Source organism: Penicillium waksmanii, assembly GCF_028829765.1.
Source record: "Penicillium waksmanii strain IBT 27052 chromosome Unknown utg000004l:1.0-5674109.0:1.0-5678898.0, whole genome shotgun sequence".
NCBI classification, from domain to species: Eukaryota; Fungi; Ascomycota; class Eurotiomycetes; order Eurotiales; family Aspergillaceae; genus Penicillium; species Penicillium waksmanii.
The window spans coordinates 1,469,969-1,488,315 of NW_026643251.1; the positions used below are offsets into that span (position 1 = coordinate 1,469,969).

The window sequence follows — 18,347 nt, forward strand, 5'->3', positions numbered from 1 at the left end:
ACATAATGGGAGGTAAGTCCTCCTAATGCAGCTGTGGCGCATTGCAGAACCAGCGCAGGCCTCGAATGGATGGAGTAAAGAAATACTCTCCGCCTCGCTGATCCACCCAGGGACTAGTTCCAAGCTCGAGTTTGTGGGTCTTCTCCGAATCCACACCGTCATACAAACTGATATGACCTTCAGGATGGTCCTTACGCTGTCTCTGATTGATGAATGGATCCATTCCAGGGCCGTCCTTGTGAGCTTTCTTTTTGGACGTTGGGAAAACGCTGTTGCTTGCCCAGCCTTCATATCTGTCAGCAATATCCAAAGATAATGACGGAAAGGGGACTTACGGGTCATAAGAAGATTGAATCCATCTCGGATATCACTCTGGTAGCAGGTGAAGTAAATACCACGACTCTTGGTGGTCTTTTCCGTCTCGTCAGGTCCAAGCTCAGGTCCAAACGTGATACCACGGCGCAGAATAACGGTAGCGTCCTCCTTGTCGGGTTCCTGATCGGGTTCTTCGTCACTGTCAACCTCCACATCCGGGGGGTTGCTGGTGTCGTTAACCAACGGATCGGTGAATTTTCCTTTCACAAAGTCGTCGTCCTTGCCTAGGTCACGTTTGTGGTCGGCTCTGGGACGCATTTTACGCGCGTGCGCAGCGAACGGACAACCCAAAATGCTCTGCTTGGGCCGGAAGTCGAAGTCGTTTCTGAATGCAAGACTCTTGTCGTCCTTGTCGGGAGTTAAAGCGACAGGCGCGCCTATAGAACATCAGTACGATGAGTATGGCAAAGAAAAGATCTGGTCACAATACCACTCTTCCAACGTCCCATCATATGTGCCGCCAATTTCTCGGCACCGTTTTCTCCGGCGTAGTTTGGAATTTTCTTTGCGGCATTCTCAATGAATCTGAGCATGGTTAGCATAGCCTCAATTTGCAACGTCAGACCACGCATACTTATTGAACTCAGGGACCTTCTCGTCTAGTTGGCGGAACACGAGGAAACTACCTTCCACAGACCAAGGGGGCGTAGTTTCCCGTCGTGGATCTCCTTTATGACCGACAAAGATGTATCTAACTCAGTTAGCTGATGTTTCTATAGATATGGGTTGACATATTACCCCGGAAGACACGAAAGTGGTTCACGTGGACCCGGCTCGGGATCTAGACCCTGAATCTGAGGCTGCGAGATGTGGTCCTCAAAGCCGAAGCTGCGAATACAGTTAGGATATTCCTACTACTCGATAGAAACAGACTTACTGCTCTCTGCCACGGAGATCCCCGGGCCGCCGCTGTCCATGCTTCGCGATTACCGATTCCATACTAGTCTTGTTCGAGTCTCTCAGGTGGAAATTGGTCTCAATCTTGGCAATTCCCTCATTCAGAGTTTGCTCGCTGGACGCAGCCACGATGAAGACCAAGTCAATGCGCCAGCTGTCATCGTTTTTAGGGTGCCCAGAGGGCGGCTTGAACTCGGGAAGCAATCTCTCTGGGATGTCGGCGCCTTCGAAGATAAGATCGCTGTACATACCCTTTTCGAAAAGGCCATCGTTGATTTGCGCTAGGTTCAACTATTGATTTCTTGTTAATGATCTCTTTTTGAAAAAAGAATTTTGATCCGGATACTCAATGAAAATAGTCGAACCTACTTTCTGCAACCCCTTCTGGGAAAATGAGACATTTATACCCGACATCGGAACTTTTGTTGGTCTGCCACTCTCTGCCGCCGAGATTATCTTTCCCAGACGCTCTTCACACTGCTCTCCAGTGGTGATTTCGTCGATAAAATCCTCGAGGTCATTGCGGAATCTGTTCACATTCGTGATCTTGTAGAAGAGGTAGGACTCAAACTCCTTGGGCATGCGCGGCCAGATGCCGCCCTGGATGTTGCTCTTATCAACTGGATGACTCATTGTTTTACTAGTAACCCTTGAAGATATAGGCACAAGCGGAACAGGGGAAAAATAAGTGAGGAGGAGGAGTTCTTATGCTAACCTCCCACATCCGTAAGTTATTCCTGCGCTGTATTTGGAAAAACATATCGCATCCAATAACATCTTCTCAATTTCAATACCGGGCCACGGTCTAATCAACCAGATCCATTTCTACTCGCTTCACTTTCCTTCCACATTTGCTGCCTGTGAGCTGATCATCAACACTGCCAAACTGGGATTCTCGCTGATTCTAGGTGGACCTTGCCCCGCCCCAGTCAGCTAGCTCTGGTTTATCAGCGGGGTTTGATGTCGAAGAACGGATGGTGCTCGCGCCGAGGTGGTCACCTACCGACAAAGAGATTCGGGCGACTTGCCCCCTTCGGATGCCCTGGATTGTATTTCTTATCCATGATGTCAAAATCATGCAGAGCGCCACCACATATCGGGTAAATTATAAAGAAACCCACAATTCGTGCAGTGGCGTGCTTCATGTAAAAGTAAGTATCGAACATGTTAAACTCTGAGGAAACTTAAATCATGTCAAGAAAGGTTGCGGTCCGCTGGCGCGCGCCCTGGCCCGGGCAGCTTGTGGGTCTGTACTACTGCACCGGTTTTTTCTCGGCTCGATCTTGATCCAAAGGATTTCGGCTTGATCGTCAATCGCTGTGCCTGTCAACTAGCGTGCACCGCGATCGGCAAAAATCTAGCAAATTAAAAGTCCCTGGCTTCCAAAGGATGTCTTCTGATTCGCCCCGCAATGACGACTTGTGTTCACAAGCGCGAACTGGTCGGTGGGGGTGTAATGTACAGTCCTCTGTACTCGACCCAACAACTAGCTACGCTAACATCTTCCCCGAGCCCCCCCTGTGGACCTATGAGCTGAACAAAAATTAGGAAACTACGTAGATGGATGCTTCCCTGGCAGTCGAGGGTCCCATCGTGAACCCAATATGCAGTTGTGTCACCATGGAATTATTTACTGGTTATTATTTTAGCTTTCATTGCCATGTTTCACCATCTGTCCAGCGGAGATGAAGAACCCCCCCAGCAGGGTTGTTCTTACATAGCAGATTTGTGGAGCAATGGTTCACACCCAAAGAACTCCGGCATGTGAATGACGAACGATATCTGGAAAATACGTAAATGACGGGACATCAACTCGCCATGAGCGAGCTCGTGGAGTCTATGCTGATCGCATCCATACAGAAACCCACATCGTCTGCGCTATGTTGGCGTGGCGGTCCTGAGCTGCTTGGGTCCAGCCCCACCGTTCTGATCGACCTCGCCTGAGCTTCCTCTTCTCGTTTTGAGTTTGGCATTGGAAGCCTTCCTTTCCATTATAAGTTCCCTGACGAGGAACTCCTGTATACAATGCAGCCAACCATTTATTTATCCTTTCACAATGAAAGTTCCATACGCAGCCAGTATCCTTCTAGGAGCTGTCTCCGTTGGCGCCCATAAATCCGCCGACTACTCCTACGAGTCGACTGAGGGCAACCGCCCTGACATCAACGGCCAAGTCATTGGTGAAATTCAATGGCAGTCACCGCCCGTCAACTCGACTCTGTTGAATGTCAAGCCCTTCCGTGTCACTTGCACTCGTGAGAAACATCGCAATTGGTGTACAAACGCCATTGACGGCAAAAGTGACACATACTGGGAAAGTGACAACATTGGTCATGGGCTACCGTGGATTTCAATTGATCTGAAAACAGTGCACAATGTCAGTGGTTTGACCATGTTACCTCGGTTGGACGAGAATGTCACTGAGGGTCAGATTGCCAACCACCGTGTCTATCTGAGCAAGGATGAGCGAAACTGGGGCGAGCCAGTGGCCTACGGAACGTGGGGCAAGAACAAAGGCATGAAGCTCGCTGCTTTCAACCCCACACCTGCGCGCTATGTCAAGCTCGTTGGTGATACTCCTCCTCTCCCCGATGCGCCTGGCTGGCACGAGCCTATTTCGATCGTCAACCTTGGTATCTACACTGCCAATTATACTCTCCCCATCGAGCCTGGCAAGGGTGTCTGGGGACCAACGCTCGATTTGCCCGTCATTCCAGTTGGTGCGGCCCAGGAATCGAATGGCCAAATCATTGTCTGGTCTGCCTGGGCCGATGACCAGTTTTTTGCTTCCCCAGGTGGCAAGACACTCACCACGACATGGAACCCCAAGAACAAGACAATTGAGCAGACTGTGGTCGCCGACACTCACCATGATATGTTCTGCCCGGGCATGTCCATGGACTTTAACGGAAGTATTGTCGTCAGTGGTGGTGGTGACGCCGGTCGGACAAGTATTTTCAACGGAAAGACCTGGGAATATGGCCCAGACATGCGTCAGCCTCGAGGATACCACGCAACAACTACTCTGTCCGACGGTCGAATCTTTGCGATCGGTGGTTCTTGGAGTGGTGGCAACAAGGTGGAGAAGAACGGTGAAGTGTACAACCCCATTAAGAGGAAGTGGTACACCCGTTCGGGAACAAAGGTTAACCCTATGTTGACTAATGACCGACTGGGTCGCTGGCGTGCCGATAATCATGCTTGGTTGTTTGGATGGAAGGATGGAAGTGTCTTCCAGGCTGGTCCCAGTGTTAAAATGCACTGGTACACTGTTGATGGCAGCGGAAGTACCACTTTCGCTGGAAGACGAATGGATGATGGAGACTCCATGTCTGGCAACGCTGTCATGTTTGATGCTGTTCAAGGCAAGATTCTCACTTTCGGAGGCCAGCCCTCTTACGATGGCTCTTACGCGTCCAAGAACGCCCATATCATCAGACTGGGTACTCCTCTTGAGGAGCCTCTCGTCCAGGTCGCTGGCAAAGGTTCCGGCAACGGCATGAACTTCCCTCGCGTCTACCACACCTCTGTGGTTCTGCCCGATGGCAAGGTCTTTGTTGCTGGTGGCCAGGCTTGGGGACAGCCCTTCAACGAGCATACCATCCAACACTACCCAGAACTTTACAACCCCGAGACGGATACTTTCGAGCTCATGAACGGTCAAAACATCATCCGTGTCTACCACAGTATCTCCATGCTGCTTCCTGATGCTACTGTCCTGAACGGCGGTGGTGGTCTATGTGGGAACTGCTCTGCGAATCACTACGATGCCCAAATCTTCACTCCTCCCTATCTGCTGACTCCCACCGGAGAACGACGTGAGCGCCCCACGATTCTGAGCGCTGACAAGCGAGTCATCGTGGGCCAGGTGTTGAAATTCTCCACTGACAAGCACATTGGTTCGGCATCTCTCGTTCGCCAGGGAACTACTACCCACACTGTCAACACTGACCAGCGTCGTGTCCCACTCGAGCTGGACGCCCATGAAGACCACTCTTTTACCGCGAGCCTCCCGGATGACGCTGGTATCCTGCTTCCTGGCTGGTATATGCTTTTCGCCTTGGATGCCGAGGGCACGCCTAGTGAAGCGTCTCTGGTCAAGGTGGAACTGTCTCAATACGCAGAAATTGAGCTTGAGGAAATGCTGGAGGACGACAGTGACCATGAAGCCGTTGAAGGACTCGTTGCACATGAAGAATGCGATGAAGAGAAGATGACGGGTATGCTGTCCGCCATCCTCTCCTCGCCTGGCCGAGTCTGGAAATCGTGGAAGCCTCTTCTTGTATTGCAGGGCAACTAATGTGTTCAGTTGAACGTGTTCGGCAATTTCAAGCCTGCGAGACTTGCCATTTTCTAGCGGGCAAAGCCCTACTAGGTACTATCCGAGAACATCTGGGATGAGATTCCCATGGTATGTCGTACAAGGATCGACTGGTTTTGGCGTGTTGGAACTTTTGAATTCAAAACTTCCTATCTCTTCACTGGTATAATTTTAGCTGAATTATGCTCCTGTAACGAATAAATTATACCTTCGCCCACGGGTCATCTGTGTTTGGTCCAATAGCAGTAGAGTCTACAGGAAGCAAACCGCTGTATATTCCAGCCCATATTGCATTCTTTTAATGTACATCATTCAATTCCTGAGCAATTGGATCGAAAACCTTGGAAAGATATCGCAGAAGTGTATCTCCGGCGAGATGAAAAGAAAATAAATGCAATTTCTGCTTGGAATTTTCAGTCTGGATATGTTTAATTCAGTAGGATACATCGCGCCCCTATTGCGCACAGGAATCTTGCGATAGTACTAATTAGATATTTGCATCTGCGGAAGGATATCAAATTGCCCCCAGGCTTCCAGCTACCTTGAACTTGAAGTGTGTTTTAGAAAGGCGCTCCTTAGTATACACCGAAACTGTGTCATGATAGGATTGGCTTCCGCCAACAGTGCCGCTGTTATTTACATTGTGAGAAACCCTTTGCGAAATATAATAGTTAAAAACTTCATATCAGATAATGTATACAGGAATAATCCGATTCTTCCTACCCCAGAAGCACCTCCTTCCATATCAACCCGGGTGAATAGCCCTTGTTGATTGCGTATCTATCCAAAGTACCGATTCCTCTCCTCGAAGCGATGCCATTTTCCCAAGATATTACCATAACCCAGTAAAACTCCCAGTTAGCGATGTGAGCTTTAAGGTCCTTAGGGTCCTGGGTTTCATCTCCCAAGGGCACGCTGCACTCAGAAAGGAGAAGAAACTCAACTGACGCCTCCGTCTCGATTGTTTCGACATCATTAATATAAACTTGTCCACAAACTTGCCCTTCCGAATCAAAAACATGCATGCTTCTTATGCCGTTTGGTTTGTCTGCAAATGAGAGTTTAAAATGGGCCGAATACGTCCAAAACTGCAGCAGCGTGTGATTTGGGGTTGTAGTGCATAGTTCGGGGGTAGGTGTCGTATTCATCCCCGTTAGCCAAGTATGATGACGATTCTGGTATCCAACATGTTCGTTTCGAATGTCCGACGGTACGGCGTTTTCAAGCAGAGGTTGTATTTCACCGTCTCTCTTCCGTTGATACCATACAATCCAGGTTCTAGTGTCGAGCCATTCGTATTTGCTGCGGAAGATACACCGTATTCGCCATCGGGTAAGACGGCAATGACGACCATATGTCTTCCAATCCTGCCACACGCGTAGGCGTTGTTGTCAGCAGGCGATAGAGGGTCTGGTTCTGGGTGGTTTTAATCAAGGAAAGCTTGCGCCGCAGTATATTCTGTGCTGATCGCGCAGATCCAACCGACGGTGTAGCCCTTGGGGTCAGACATGATTTATCCGGAGTACAGAGAACACTGGACATGAAAAGACCCAGGCAATTAGGAATTCGGAGGTTCCAAAATTTGGCCGTTTACTATGCAGTAGAGACTCAAGTTGCAGAGACAAAACACGTTGTAATGGAAAAGCAGAAAAATGGTCGCCGCTGGAAGTTTCAGCCGCATGAACCGAGCGGCAAAGGAAAGATATCATTGGCTGGCGTAGTCTCGTCCTCGCACCCTCATCCCAAAGCACAACCCGTCTCTCACAAGTTAGAAAAGTATTGCTGACCAATGCCATCCTCTCCTAAGCTCCATTCCTGTAAACTTTTCTATCGACGAGAGTATACAAAAACCCCCGCAAGAAGGACGCAGTTGCATTTCTGAGGCTGACATGCTCTGATCCAATTGGCACTTGAATTTCTTTGGGCATTCATGCATCTGAGTGAGGCAAGTGTAGAGATAGTGTGCAGCCGCAAATCTACCTTATTGGGTCGGTAAATGGTGGGCAACTCGTGGACAAATAGAATGGCACATTGTCACCCTCCCCGATCTTCACGGGCATTCCTGCTTATGTGGGTGGTACATATGACATATCATAGTAATTCGGTATGGTGATGGACGCACCTGCCGGTGTGTTATCACTTCTGAAAACTATTACCCCTTAAGTTCAGTTTCCTTCTTGATCGCGAGCACAGCCTTGCACCATCCATCTCGGTATTCTTGCAACCCTCTATTCGAACTTATCTTTATCACTTCTTCAACATGCCTCCGATTGATCAAGAGTCTAACATACTATGTGCGGAGCTAATCGTGCTCAACTATCTTCTCAACGAATTTCCAGAGACTCCAAGTCAAAACCGGACAAGTCAATACACTCCATCCAACAATCAATACAGATTGTCATTCTCGATAGAGCGCGACTTGGTGGAAACACTGTCCTTCCTTTCCAAGAATCAGGACGGCTCAGACTATATTCCCGCGGTCTGCGTAGAACAAGATAAAGCCGGTGATCATTTAAAGGTCCTTCTCGCAATAAACAAATGTTCATGGAATGATGGTGATGATATACTTCGATCCTTGAAAGAACGATTTGAAGATATCTTCCACTTTCTTCGTGACACGGAATACGGGCGTATGTACCATTCTAATCCAATCTTCAGTCATTCTATTAATCTCAACCAGGGCGTGGCGGATCTCAAGAAATCAAAGCGAAGATTTTCGAATTAATTATTTCCATGTGCTTACCCAGGATTCTTTGTCGGTTACGCCTAGCTCCAAGCAAACGAAAAGGAATGAGGCCGTCAATAAAGGAACTATTGCGGATAGCAATAGATGGTGTTGGGTGTATAAGCCCCCAAAAAATCCAAAGGTCAAACTTGGCGGTCACCTTGTCTGAGTTTAAATCACTTTCAAAGGAAGTCATATGGTTGATCAATAACTGGCTCAAACACCGTGTCCAATCTCGCCTCGCCTCCATTTTGGGATCGATTCGCCGTTTGAACAAGCTTCCGAACCTACCTGATCTGTTGCAACTTATTCCGACTGGTGCATCTGGCGTGGTTCAGGATTCAAAATTTGCGAGCTGTCTTCTCAATATTATCAGTAAAGTTTCCAGATATCGTAAGGCAGCGGGTGTATTATACAAGATCGCCAAAAACCACCCAGTGGTGCAAAATATGAAGCTTCTGCTAGCCACTCTCCCCCAAGAGGCATACAACAGGGTAGACAACCCCAGCTACTTTCCAAATTTTCAGGAGATCGGACCACTCCTCGGCCTCATCAATGGCCATCTTTACGATTCGTCTCGGATATCACAATATATGAAGCTCTCGAAGAATCAAAAAGATCCCAGTGAGACTTTTTCACGAGAAATTCAGAAGACTTTGAAAGAGTCGAAAATTCACTCAGAGATACAGCTTATTGCCTATTGCGAGATCGAGTCAACGCCTGAATTGTTTCCACGGGCCATTGCATCCAGCAAAGACGCGTGTTTTCTATGCAATGCTTTCATAAAGACGCATGGAAAGTTACACACATCAAGAACCCATGGAAAATTATACCGAAGCTGGAGATTACCCAACCTTTTGCAGATGAAGGATCTACAAAAAGAATTCAACCGATTACTCTTGAACCAAGCTCGACAAATTATCGGTGCGAGGGCTGTAGGTCTTGGGCATATCTACCCTCAGCCCCAATACGAAAGTACTCTTCCTCCACTTTCAGTTTCCTCAACCACAATAAAGGATTCAACTTCGCATGTTTCTTCACAGAAACCAGAGCCCACGGCCACTGAAAACCCGATCACAAGAACACGTCCCTTGCCGTTGTCAACGGACTCTTCGCATTTGAGCCATGGGATAGTCCCAGGAAAAGTCTCTCCGTATATCCCAAGTACCAGCAATTCAGTAGTTTTCACGTTCGGCCTACTTGAAATCCATATCCATACGGAAACAACATCAAACCCGGCATCAGCACCAGCTTCGCTCACTTATAGCATCGAAAGAATAACCCTAGATGGAAGGGACAGGCTACCAGATGGATCACTCGTAATTGATCCATTAGGTCTAACAAAGGAAACCCTCTTTGAATTGCCGATGAATAATTCCCTTTATATCTCCTATCAAGATGTCACTTTAAAGCTTACATCTTTTCCCCATCCGTCCGCTAATATAACTCCTGAGATGTGATATTCCAAACAACCGTAGTCAACGGTCTTGTTATTTATGCGCTTGATGAGTAAATAGACTCGACTACATGTGACGTGGATTGTGGTTGTTGCACCACCGCGTGCGATGATGACCACTAACCAAGACTTTCCTAGGAAGAGTTGCGACTGATGGCAGGCCACTCCAGTGTGATACATCATGTCTGTTTGAATTAGTCCCTAAATACCTATTTTAGTCGATATAAGTCCCCCCCCCCCTTCTCCTGCGCGTCATTATTATACCCAATGTCGACTTCTTTTCTGGTGGTTAGTGTAAGTAACAGGCATCCAAGGCAGGAATTAAGCAAGTTCCACAGTGGAGAAACCATCCTCGGAGCTTGGTAAATGTGTTGGGACTATACTTAGATACTAAAGTCAAATCTCTGTGTCCACTCTATTACCAGTATCGGCAAGAAATCTCCCTGTGTTCGGCCTTTTTGCCGGTCATCACCGCATCCTGAATGATTGGCGCTTGCAGGGTTCTCCTGATATGTGCTTTGGTATAAGAGATAGTCCCTTACTATAATAGATGGTCTTCAACCGTTTTTTCCGGTTGTTGCCTGCCTGCTTACATTCTCCTCTGAGTTACCCGAGCTCCTACTCCGAGCTCCTACTCCCTAAGAACATACCATTCACATTTACAATTCCCATGCCACGTTTCTTTTCCAAGGTCGCCCGGAAGATGGGCCTTATCGGAGTCAATATCACAGTGGTGCGGCATACCCGTGGAAGAATGCGCGTTATCCATTCAATCTTTCCATCTGATGGTTGGCCAGTGAGTGAACTCAGGTCTGGGCCTGTCATAGTTTTAGGATGTCAGAGGGGAAGTGCACAGGTTTTATGCAAGTGACAGCTGGAATGTTTGCGATTGCTACATGGCTATGTTACCTCTTCAACCACCAGGAAAGCCTCAACGACTCGCACGTACAGGATATTCAATGTGGATACGTCGATTCGGATATAATTGGGGATGGTGTACGGCGAGGTATTTTGATTCAAGAGATAGTTCTGACTGTGATAGCTTTGGTCGGCCTAACCCATCCTTCCCCAACGGCAGCGAAAGAAGTTGGGGGAGGACTTCTTATTACGCATGTGTCCTTGGCTATCGCACTGCATGTTGCATTGGGGCGTGGACAGCTCTCCATGACTGACGCAATTTTCGGATCGATGGTACTCGGCTCGCAAAACATCGCCCTTTCAGTCGCGCTCGTCATGAAGGAGACATTAGCCTCTCGATGGGAGGTATGCCTCGTCCTCTTGGGACAGTTCAAGGGTCTAATCTCCCTAGCTGTTCTCATGGTCAATTTTCTGAACAATAAGTTGTCCACTGAAAAATGCAAATGTTTCTCAGTTATCTGGTGGACATGGTTCAGTAACTGCCCAACATCATCTCCCAATGACCGCCTCACTTTCTGGATTTATTTCTCTCTTCGTTTTCTAATATACGGTCAATCTGCCTACATCGCCCTGAAAAAATTCCAAAACTTTGACAGCGCTGAAAAGGCCGAAAAACGAGAGAAAGAAAGAGTCTGTGGGAGCCATGAACTTTGCAGATTTTGCAGCAGTTGCTCAAAATGCTGTCACAAGGATCATGCGCCCGACGCATGCAACTTTTGCGAGATGTGTTCTAAGTGCAAGACATGCGGTATCCACCTCTATATGCTTGAGCCGCGATTCTCTTTGCGCCCAGCTACGTCCAGTTTACTCTTCGCAGAGTATGCAATATTTTCTTTCGTGACTTTGAAGAGCGCAGACCATTTGAGAGACTTTTATAACATTCAAGAAAGTTCTCAAATTTATTCGATTGGACAAGTTACTGCTCTAGTTATTGCTGGCTTGACTGCACTTCGGGCATCGTGGGTTTTTCTCTATATGTTTCAAGGTGATTTGAGTCCCATACAAGAGTAAGATTAGTACCCAATGTTTATTCTATTTTTCTTTTGATCCATGGAAGGTAATTTTCTACAGAAGAATACACTACACAAGAACTCTGACTGTATAACGTAATTCTCAAGTGAGTGGGCCACCGCAGAACACCTGCACAGCGAGCAAGGGGCTTATGAAAGAAAAAAAGCAGGGCACACTGTCACCACACTAATAATAAGGCAGGAATATCTTCACTGCAAGAGAATGATGATGTCGACAATACTAGGCCAAAGCTTGAACATTGCTCCTTATCAGAAGGACACGAGCCTAACGAAGAGAGGAACTGTGCTCGATAAGTTTTAACGTAGTTAAAGTTCCGGAATAGCGTAGCCGAATCCGATAAGATTCATATATATCATGGTAACGCAAACGCTATCCCCGAAATGAAAATAGCATCCAAAGCCCAATTCTCCGATTGGGCTCGGAATAAGCAACAAAACCTGAAAAGCTATAAACAGCAAAAGAGGTACTGATTGGGCAAAAAACAGGAAACTAGAGCCGTTTCCGGTAGAAGCCTTTGTCCAATAGCACTGAAAGCACTCATCCAATAATACTGAAGCACGGCGAGCCAATCATCGCGATCTTGGTCCAATTACGCCTCAATTTTTGTTTGGGTTTTGGCAGTCTCGCGAATGCCCACGAAGAATAAGGTTTCGAAAGTACCGTCACGTGCGGGATGTTTACCCTTCCTCTCACTTCGTTCGTTTCAGGGCACTGGACGACGCGCGCTTCGCGCACATCGGCCCTGAAACGGTGTGCAACTAAAAAATTATTGCAACTTGACTTGTATAGATCGGGTGACGTGTATATGGCAGAGCCAAGTGGTCGACGCCTGTCATCTCCTGCAGGCAAAGGGCTGTGACGTGGTCTAGTGCTGATTCGTTGCCCTATTTTAGGCGGCCATTTCAGGCAACAAAATTCTTGGAAAATGTAGTTAACGTTACATATTGCGCACTCTGCCTATGTTGACTTAGTAATCTAATTTAGCACGGCTGGGAACATTTAATTCCCCTGGGTTCTGACTATGGATGCACCCACGGGATAGATAACAGTTGGCTGCCCCGATGAGCGGTGCGAATAACGAATCAAGCAGGATGTCTCCAACTTGCGACAGTTCAAGAGGCCAGTACAGTACATCGGAGAGCTTTGCTCTGGCGCACCGCCCTGCCCCGAGCAACGCTGACGGAAATCTCCGCAAGTCGGGTGGTCAAGAGCAGCAGCCTCTGAAACGCCAACCCCCAGTCAATCACTGTACATTGAGAGCTCGTGTTGGTCTAGGGAATTGGAAGTGCGGGCGTTTTACGAGGACAGGGACAGCTTGCCCTAACGGGATACTAAAAAGGAATAGAGACGAAATTGAGTCCTTGATTTCGTCCATGATTCTCCTCAGCCAGGAATCGCCAGAATTGATCTCCAAGGTGAAAAAACTTGCTCAACTCGCGAACTGTCAATCCCACCAACGCATGGATCCACAGGATGTGCGAATGAACAAATGGATGACTGCTTTTCCGGCGCGAAATGATGACGTGCGTTATCTTGAGGAGCAAGTCAGGGCAGTATTTGGGCCTGCTTCGACTGAATGCGGTGCGGCTGGGACAGAATCGAATCTATGTGGAAAAAAGGTTGGAGGCCGAAAGGTTCAAAATTTTCAGAGAATAATTGGCGAAATCATGAAGCTCAGCATATACCTAAGGGATTCACATATTGACCATTATCTCGGTATTTTGGAGAAGAATGTCTACTGCTCAGACCACAAGCTTACAACGCCCCTTCAGAAACGGGATTATTGGAAGTCGAGAATCCTAGAAATCCGCAGAATGGCCGACTTACATGTGGGGTTATCTACTCCTGAGCACTGCGGCCCTCTTGATCCGAATGACCAAAAAATATCAAGTTTCAGGGTTCCGGCCTCACCTGGCATTGATAAAAACCTGACTTCTCTTTGGCTAGAAGCGTTCGACACTACTCCCTTCCACATTATACCAAGAAGGAATAGACGCAACATGAATACCTTGAATGGCTATATTCAAAGCATAATCGGCCGAAATTTGAGTCACGGAAACCGGAAATCCGGATATGTTTATGTTTTTCAAGCAGAAAATATCCAGGGATACCTAAAAATAGGATATACGACTCTTCCCGTGACTGAGCGCCTTCAATCGTTGAGTTTTGACTGCAACAGGCAGATGAAGGTGCTATTCCCTACGCCTCCTGAATCTGCGCGAACGTTTCCAAATGCCTTCCGCGTTGAGGAATTGTGTCACGCGGAGTTAGTTAATTACCAAGTACATATTGACTGTGCAGGATGTTTATGTGAACATAAAGAATGGTTCCAGATCTCTGCAGCAGACGCTATTACAGTGGTCAAAAAGTGGTCAGCGTGGATGAATTCTACTCCATACGACTCAGCGCTCGGAAGCTTAAAGGAAAAGGAAAGACGCAAAGTTTCAGATATGGATAACTTCATGAGCGAACTGGCACGGCCCGCTACGTGAAAGTCTAAGTCTATGGCCTCTCGCTCGTATATTATCCGACGCACAAACATCGGGTGAGGAGGAATGAACTCCGTGAAGGACCATTTCTCCATATATATGACTTTTTTTGTACTCAACCGATATCTTGGAGCGCTTTACGAGAGGTAGGTCTGATCGTTTCCCACGATTAATGATCGTAGCCTAACGATCATGTTCTCTGGTAGACACCCTTGTTGATTAGATACGGATATATGTAGCCCCGAACAGGAAGCGACTAGCAGCCAGTAAATAGAGGGTCGGTCAGCCCATAGATGGTTAAACACTAAGGAAGCAATAGCTGCCAGATCCCCTTTGGGGACTACATGGAAACCAAGGCCCAAGATGCGGATCCTTTCCCCGGATACAGAGCCCCAAGCCCTTCACAGTGGAGGTTCATCTGACAGAATAAAAAAAGGTCGCCAATTCAACTGAGTTTTACTTGGTGGAATACTCCATGCGTTCGGGCACGGGAGAGTCCTATAATTGTGGTTGTTGCCATAAGGGCGAGCTAGTCGTTTCTGCACCGCTTCTTTGGTCAAAATCTTCACTGCGTCCTTAGAGAAGAGATAACCAAGACCAGAGCAAACGGTTGTAATGGCCACGGTGAATCTATTTTCCGCGATCAGTTCCAATCAGGATCAGTTAGGCCACCAAAAGTCTCAAGTTGGGACTACATAGGACACGAGGGGGAATGGGGTGGGTGGTGGAAGGGAAGATTTAGCCGAGGGGCCACGTCAGCGCTTCAGGGACTTCAGAGTGATCGGGTGAACAATGGAGGGCGTTCAGGTGAAGGTGAAGGTCCCTGGAGGGGCTGAAGAGTAAAGCGGATGAAATAAAATTCAAAAACAAAAACATACAACAGCAGGGATTCGCATGTGGTCACCCACCATACTACTAACCTGCCGGCGTGTGGCTTAAGTACGGCTGAGCGGACGGGAAGCCCTGTTCTCCACACCCTATGGTCGTATGTACGGGATAATGCAAAATAGAGAAATATATCGAGGTTCCGCCCAGGCGTGCTGGTCACCGCGCCATTTCCGAGTTCATCTCATGCCCCCCCCCCCCGAGTTCGGCTCCTCTAATTTATCTCTGATCTTTTGGACGGATGGAAGGGAATTCGCAATCAAAGAGCGTAGTATCATGGGGTAGTATCTGAGAGAAATTGCAATCATAAAGGAATCTATAGTATAGTTTACTGTCCTACGAAGCCAGTCTGAATTGCGGCAAAGTTCCTCACCTAGGAAGATCTTTGATGATAGCGGCCGTGCGACGATCTTCAGAACACTGGGCTTCAGAGTAAAGCTAAATAGTGCATATGCTACTGTAGTCTGCATTCAACCTGGTATCAACGGTATTGTATGTCGGTGGTCACCTAGCGCCCACGATTTTGTCCTAGGTGGCTCGCCGCCCTAGCGGGCCCCGCTTCAGTCCTTCACCTGCAGGATCGAATCTGATATACAAAAGTCGCATTTGTGAATTTTGACAGGGAAAGAATTAACGAGGCACCTTAATGCAGCGGAGAGATCAAGTAGATGGTTTTCACTCTTGTTTACCGGCCTATACTTACCTAACTGCTACTATTAAATTTATTATTCCTTACTACTCTACTAATCTATACTAGAAAGAATAGATAAAGTAACTACTTTTTTGGTTAATTTTAACAATATTAATAAAAAGATATTATCTCACAATATTTTACCATAGACATAGAAGAAATATAGAGATATATTAAGACTATTTAATATATAAGTATTTACTATCCCTATAACTCCAGGTTTAGCTAATAAAACAGTTTTGTCAAACTATATCTAGACCTTGCGCAAGTCCGGACTGGGCCGGGCCCAGATCTTACGCCCGAGTCCATAGGCCGAGCTTTCTTAGTAGCCCGCGGGCCGGGGCCCAGGGTCCGTTAAAGCCCGTGGGGCTTATTAAGTAAATTTTCGATGCATAGTTTGTTACAAATACCATATATTTTATACATTTTTTGTGTTGGTATTGCTATTATTATCGCCATCACCATCGCCTTCGCCATTGCGGACCTGGACCAGTTCAAAACAGTCGACTTGATGGGCCTCGGTGTGCAACAAAGAAGTGTGACCGCTCAGGACAAAATATTAAGGTTTTGCGTAATTGGGGGGGTGGCTCTGCACTACCCACGGTAGCTGCTACATCCGGCAGAATCTGGCATGCCATCTACTTGAAAAGCATCGAACACCAAGTGATTTGCGAAGGAGAATTGAATCTAGCACCCAAATGCTCTAGAGAATGCTCCATCATCGACCCACATCCCGTCTCCCCCCACACCTGTTCAAGTAAATGCATGGAACCAAATTATAGGACGGTACCCACAGAGTCAATCTCAGCTACAACGAGATTGTGTAGAGACGGCACGGCACGTCTCCGAGCTCACGTCGTGGACGAGGTGTACTGGCATTTACATCCATTTCCTAGGGCTAGAGCTCAAAGAGCTCCGTCCTAGCCATCTCCCCATGGTGCAGGACGAACCGTCTTTATTCCTGATCAGCGAGAGTATCGGACGAGTGCTAGAGAAAACGATGACTATCCTTGTGCACGACCAGAAAGTAGAGGCCCGATGCCTCAGCCAGCGCAATTCACGACTGCTCCTTACTTTCAAGTTCACGCGGAGAGAGACCTCCCAGGATCCCATCACCGAACTACTGAACTAGCACCTAGCAGTCTCGACGGAAATATATCGACACTTGGCAGAGGCTGATCTGCTAGTACTAGTCCGACCGCGTTGTCGAGCAGGGCCATCTCCGGGACACGCTCTTCCAGCCAAGCAGCCAACAGCTCGAAGCATGGTACGAGGTGACGAAGGCCGCGAGCGAACTCACCAGTCGAACAGATCCTATCCGTGAAGAGGCGGACGCCGAGGCTTTCTCTGACCGGCTCGACCAGGCTGCTCTCTAATTTAGCCTTTCTATAATCTAACACTCTATGCGGTGCCGCAAGTTTGATTCCATCCTGGTGTCGATAGGTCTGGTAGAGTTGGTAGAGGCTCTTCCTAGATTCAAGCATGGCAGCTAAGCCCCATGCCAAGCAAGCATTGCTCTCCTTGGACTCGACTCAAGCATGTTAGCCCCTGTCATGAGTTACATTTATTGTCGTGCGCCCACTTAGGCCGGTAGATTGGGTGTACCAGCGAATGGGAAACGCATGGGTGGGCTGAGTACGAGGTTCTCAGGAATATTCACCCTCCGTCGCCCCGCTAATGGATTTTTCCCCGGATTGACAGACAGCCAGCAAAGACGGAGGCTCGAGAGCTGTATATGCTGCGCCCCCCCCCCCCCCCCCCCAAGCAACAGCTTTCCTTAAATACCCCCTTCACTTCAAACGATTTAAGCTAAAATAATCCATAGTACCTAGTGTGTAATAGAAGACTGCAACGTTGGTTGGTATTTATAATCATCAAAAAATTGAAATCAGAAAAATATACAATGGCAGGGATTCCAATGTGATCACCCACTATACTGACTTGCCGACGTGTGGCTTGAACGCGGTCAATAGTCGGGTGGCTGCTGCCGGGGGTGAGGAGGGTGAGTGCACCGACCCTCCGTCATGGGGCCGCCGCACGGATCGCCTTAGCAGAGCTATAGTACAATAGGATTGGAGCATACGGAGTGATACTCCGTACTGTGTTTTTGAACCACTCCGTATCTTGGCGTTTACACACAGCCATCTGATAGAATGGTGCCAAGTTATCCCCTCAAAATCGTACACTGACAGTTAATGGATTCGTTCTGCCTGTAACAACCCGTTCGAAGATATCGGGCAATGGAAAATCGGAGCTTTTTTAGATGGTATTGATATATTAGTTCTGACAAACGACAAACGGTGTCACTAACTACGTGCCCTTTGATGAGCGGGAGCAAATGGGTGGGTCGCAGCGTAGCGAAGGGCACGGATACACTCTTTCATGGCCACGAAGGTCTATAGTCCGGGTCGTCTGGGTGACCCGCGGATCGAGGCGAGGTCTACCATCGAGATGATACTTCGAAGGGGCCACTGAGCCTCACCTAACAACGAATTCTACAAGGTGTGGTTGATTGTGCTACGGTGGTGCCCATGCATGCATCGCCCATTAAAGAAGCC

General features: G+C 47.8%; 6 protein-coding genes across 6 annotated transcripts; 4 read left to right on the plus strand and 2 right to left on the minus strand.

Moving 5' to 3' along the window:
- Positions 1-22: 22 nt before the first annotated feature.
- N7481_003418 (Dyp-type peroxidase) lies at positions 23-1,905 on the minus strand (the record flags this gene model as incomplete). Its single annotated transcript, XM_057262637.1, has 7 exons — positions 23-285; positions 336-752; positions 806-900; positions 950-1,066; positions 1,114-1,203; positions 1,253-1,563; positions 1,642-1,905. The coding sequence occupies 7 exons, from the start codon at positions 1,903-1,905 to the stop codon at positions 23-25; spliced, it is 1,557 nt and encodes a 518-aa protein (XP_057124298.1).
- Positions 1,906-3,328: 1,423 nt separating this feature from the next.
- On the plus strand, positions 3,329-5,572 carry N7481_003419 (uncharacterized protein; the record flags this gene model as incomplete). Its single annotated transcript, XM_057262638.1, has 1 exon — positions 3,329-5,572. The coding sequence occupies one exon, from the start codon at positions 3,329-3,331 to the stop codon at positions 5,570-5,572; it is 2,244 nt and encodes a 747-aa protein (XP_057124299.1).
- A 1,174-nt stretch (positions 5,573-6,746) lies between these two features.
- On the minus strand, positions 6,747-7,103 carry N7481_003420 (ankyrin; the record flags this gene model as incomplete). The annotated part of the gene is made up of 2 exons (XM_057262639.1): positions 6,747-7,009; positions 7,076-7,103. 2 exons carry the CDS (start codon positions 7,101-7,103, stop codon positions 6,747-6,749), a joined length of 291 nt encoding a protein of 96 aa, XP_057124300.1.
- Positions 7,104-7,853: 750 nt separating this feature from the next.
- Positions 7,854-9,778, plus strand: N7481_003421 (nucleic acid/nucleotide deaminase domain-containing protein; the record flags this gene model as incomplete). Its single annotated transcript, XM_057262640.1, has 2 exons — positions 7,854-8,223; positions 8,274-9,778. 2 exons carry the CDS (start codon positions 7,854-7,856, stop codon positions 9,776-9,778), a joined length of 1,875 nt encoding a protein of 624 aa, XP_057124301.1.
- Positions 9,779-10,608: 830 nt separating this feature from the next.
- On the plus strand, positions 10,609-11,703 carry N7481_003422 (uncharacterized protein; the record flags this gene model as incomplete). Its single annotated transcript, XM_057262641.1, has 1 exon — positions 10,609-11,703. One exon carries the CDS (start codon positions 10,609-10,611, stop codon positions 11,701-11,703), a length of 1,095 nt encoding a protein of 364 aa, XP_057124302.1.
- A 5,020-nt stretch (positions 11,704-16,723) lies between these two features.
- On the plus strand, positions 16,724-17,165 carry N7481_003423 (uncharacterized protein; the record flags this gene model as incomplete). The annotated part of the gene is made up of 2 exons (XM_057262642.1): positions 16,724-16,816; positions 16,983-17,165. The coding sequence occupies 2 exons, from the start codon at positions 16,724-16,726 to the stop codon at positions 17,163-17,165; spliced, it is 276 nt and encodes a 91-aa protein (XP_057124303.1).
- Positions 17,166-18,347: the final 1,182 nt, after the last annotated feature.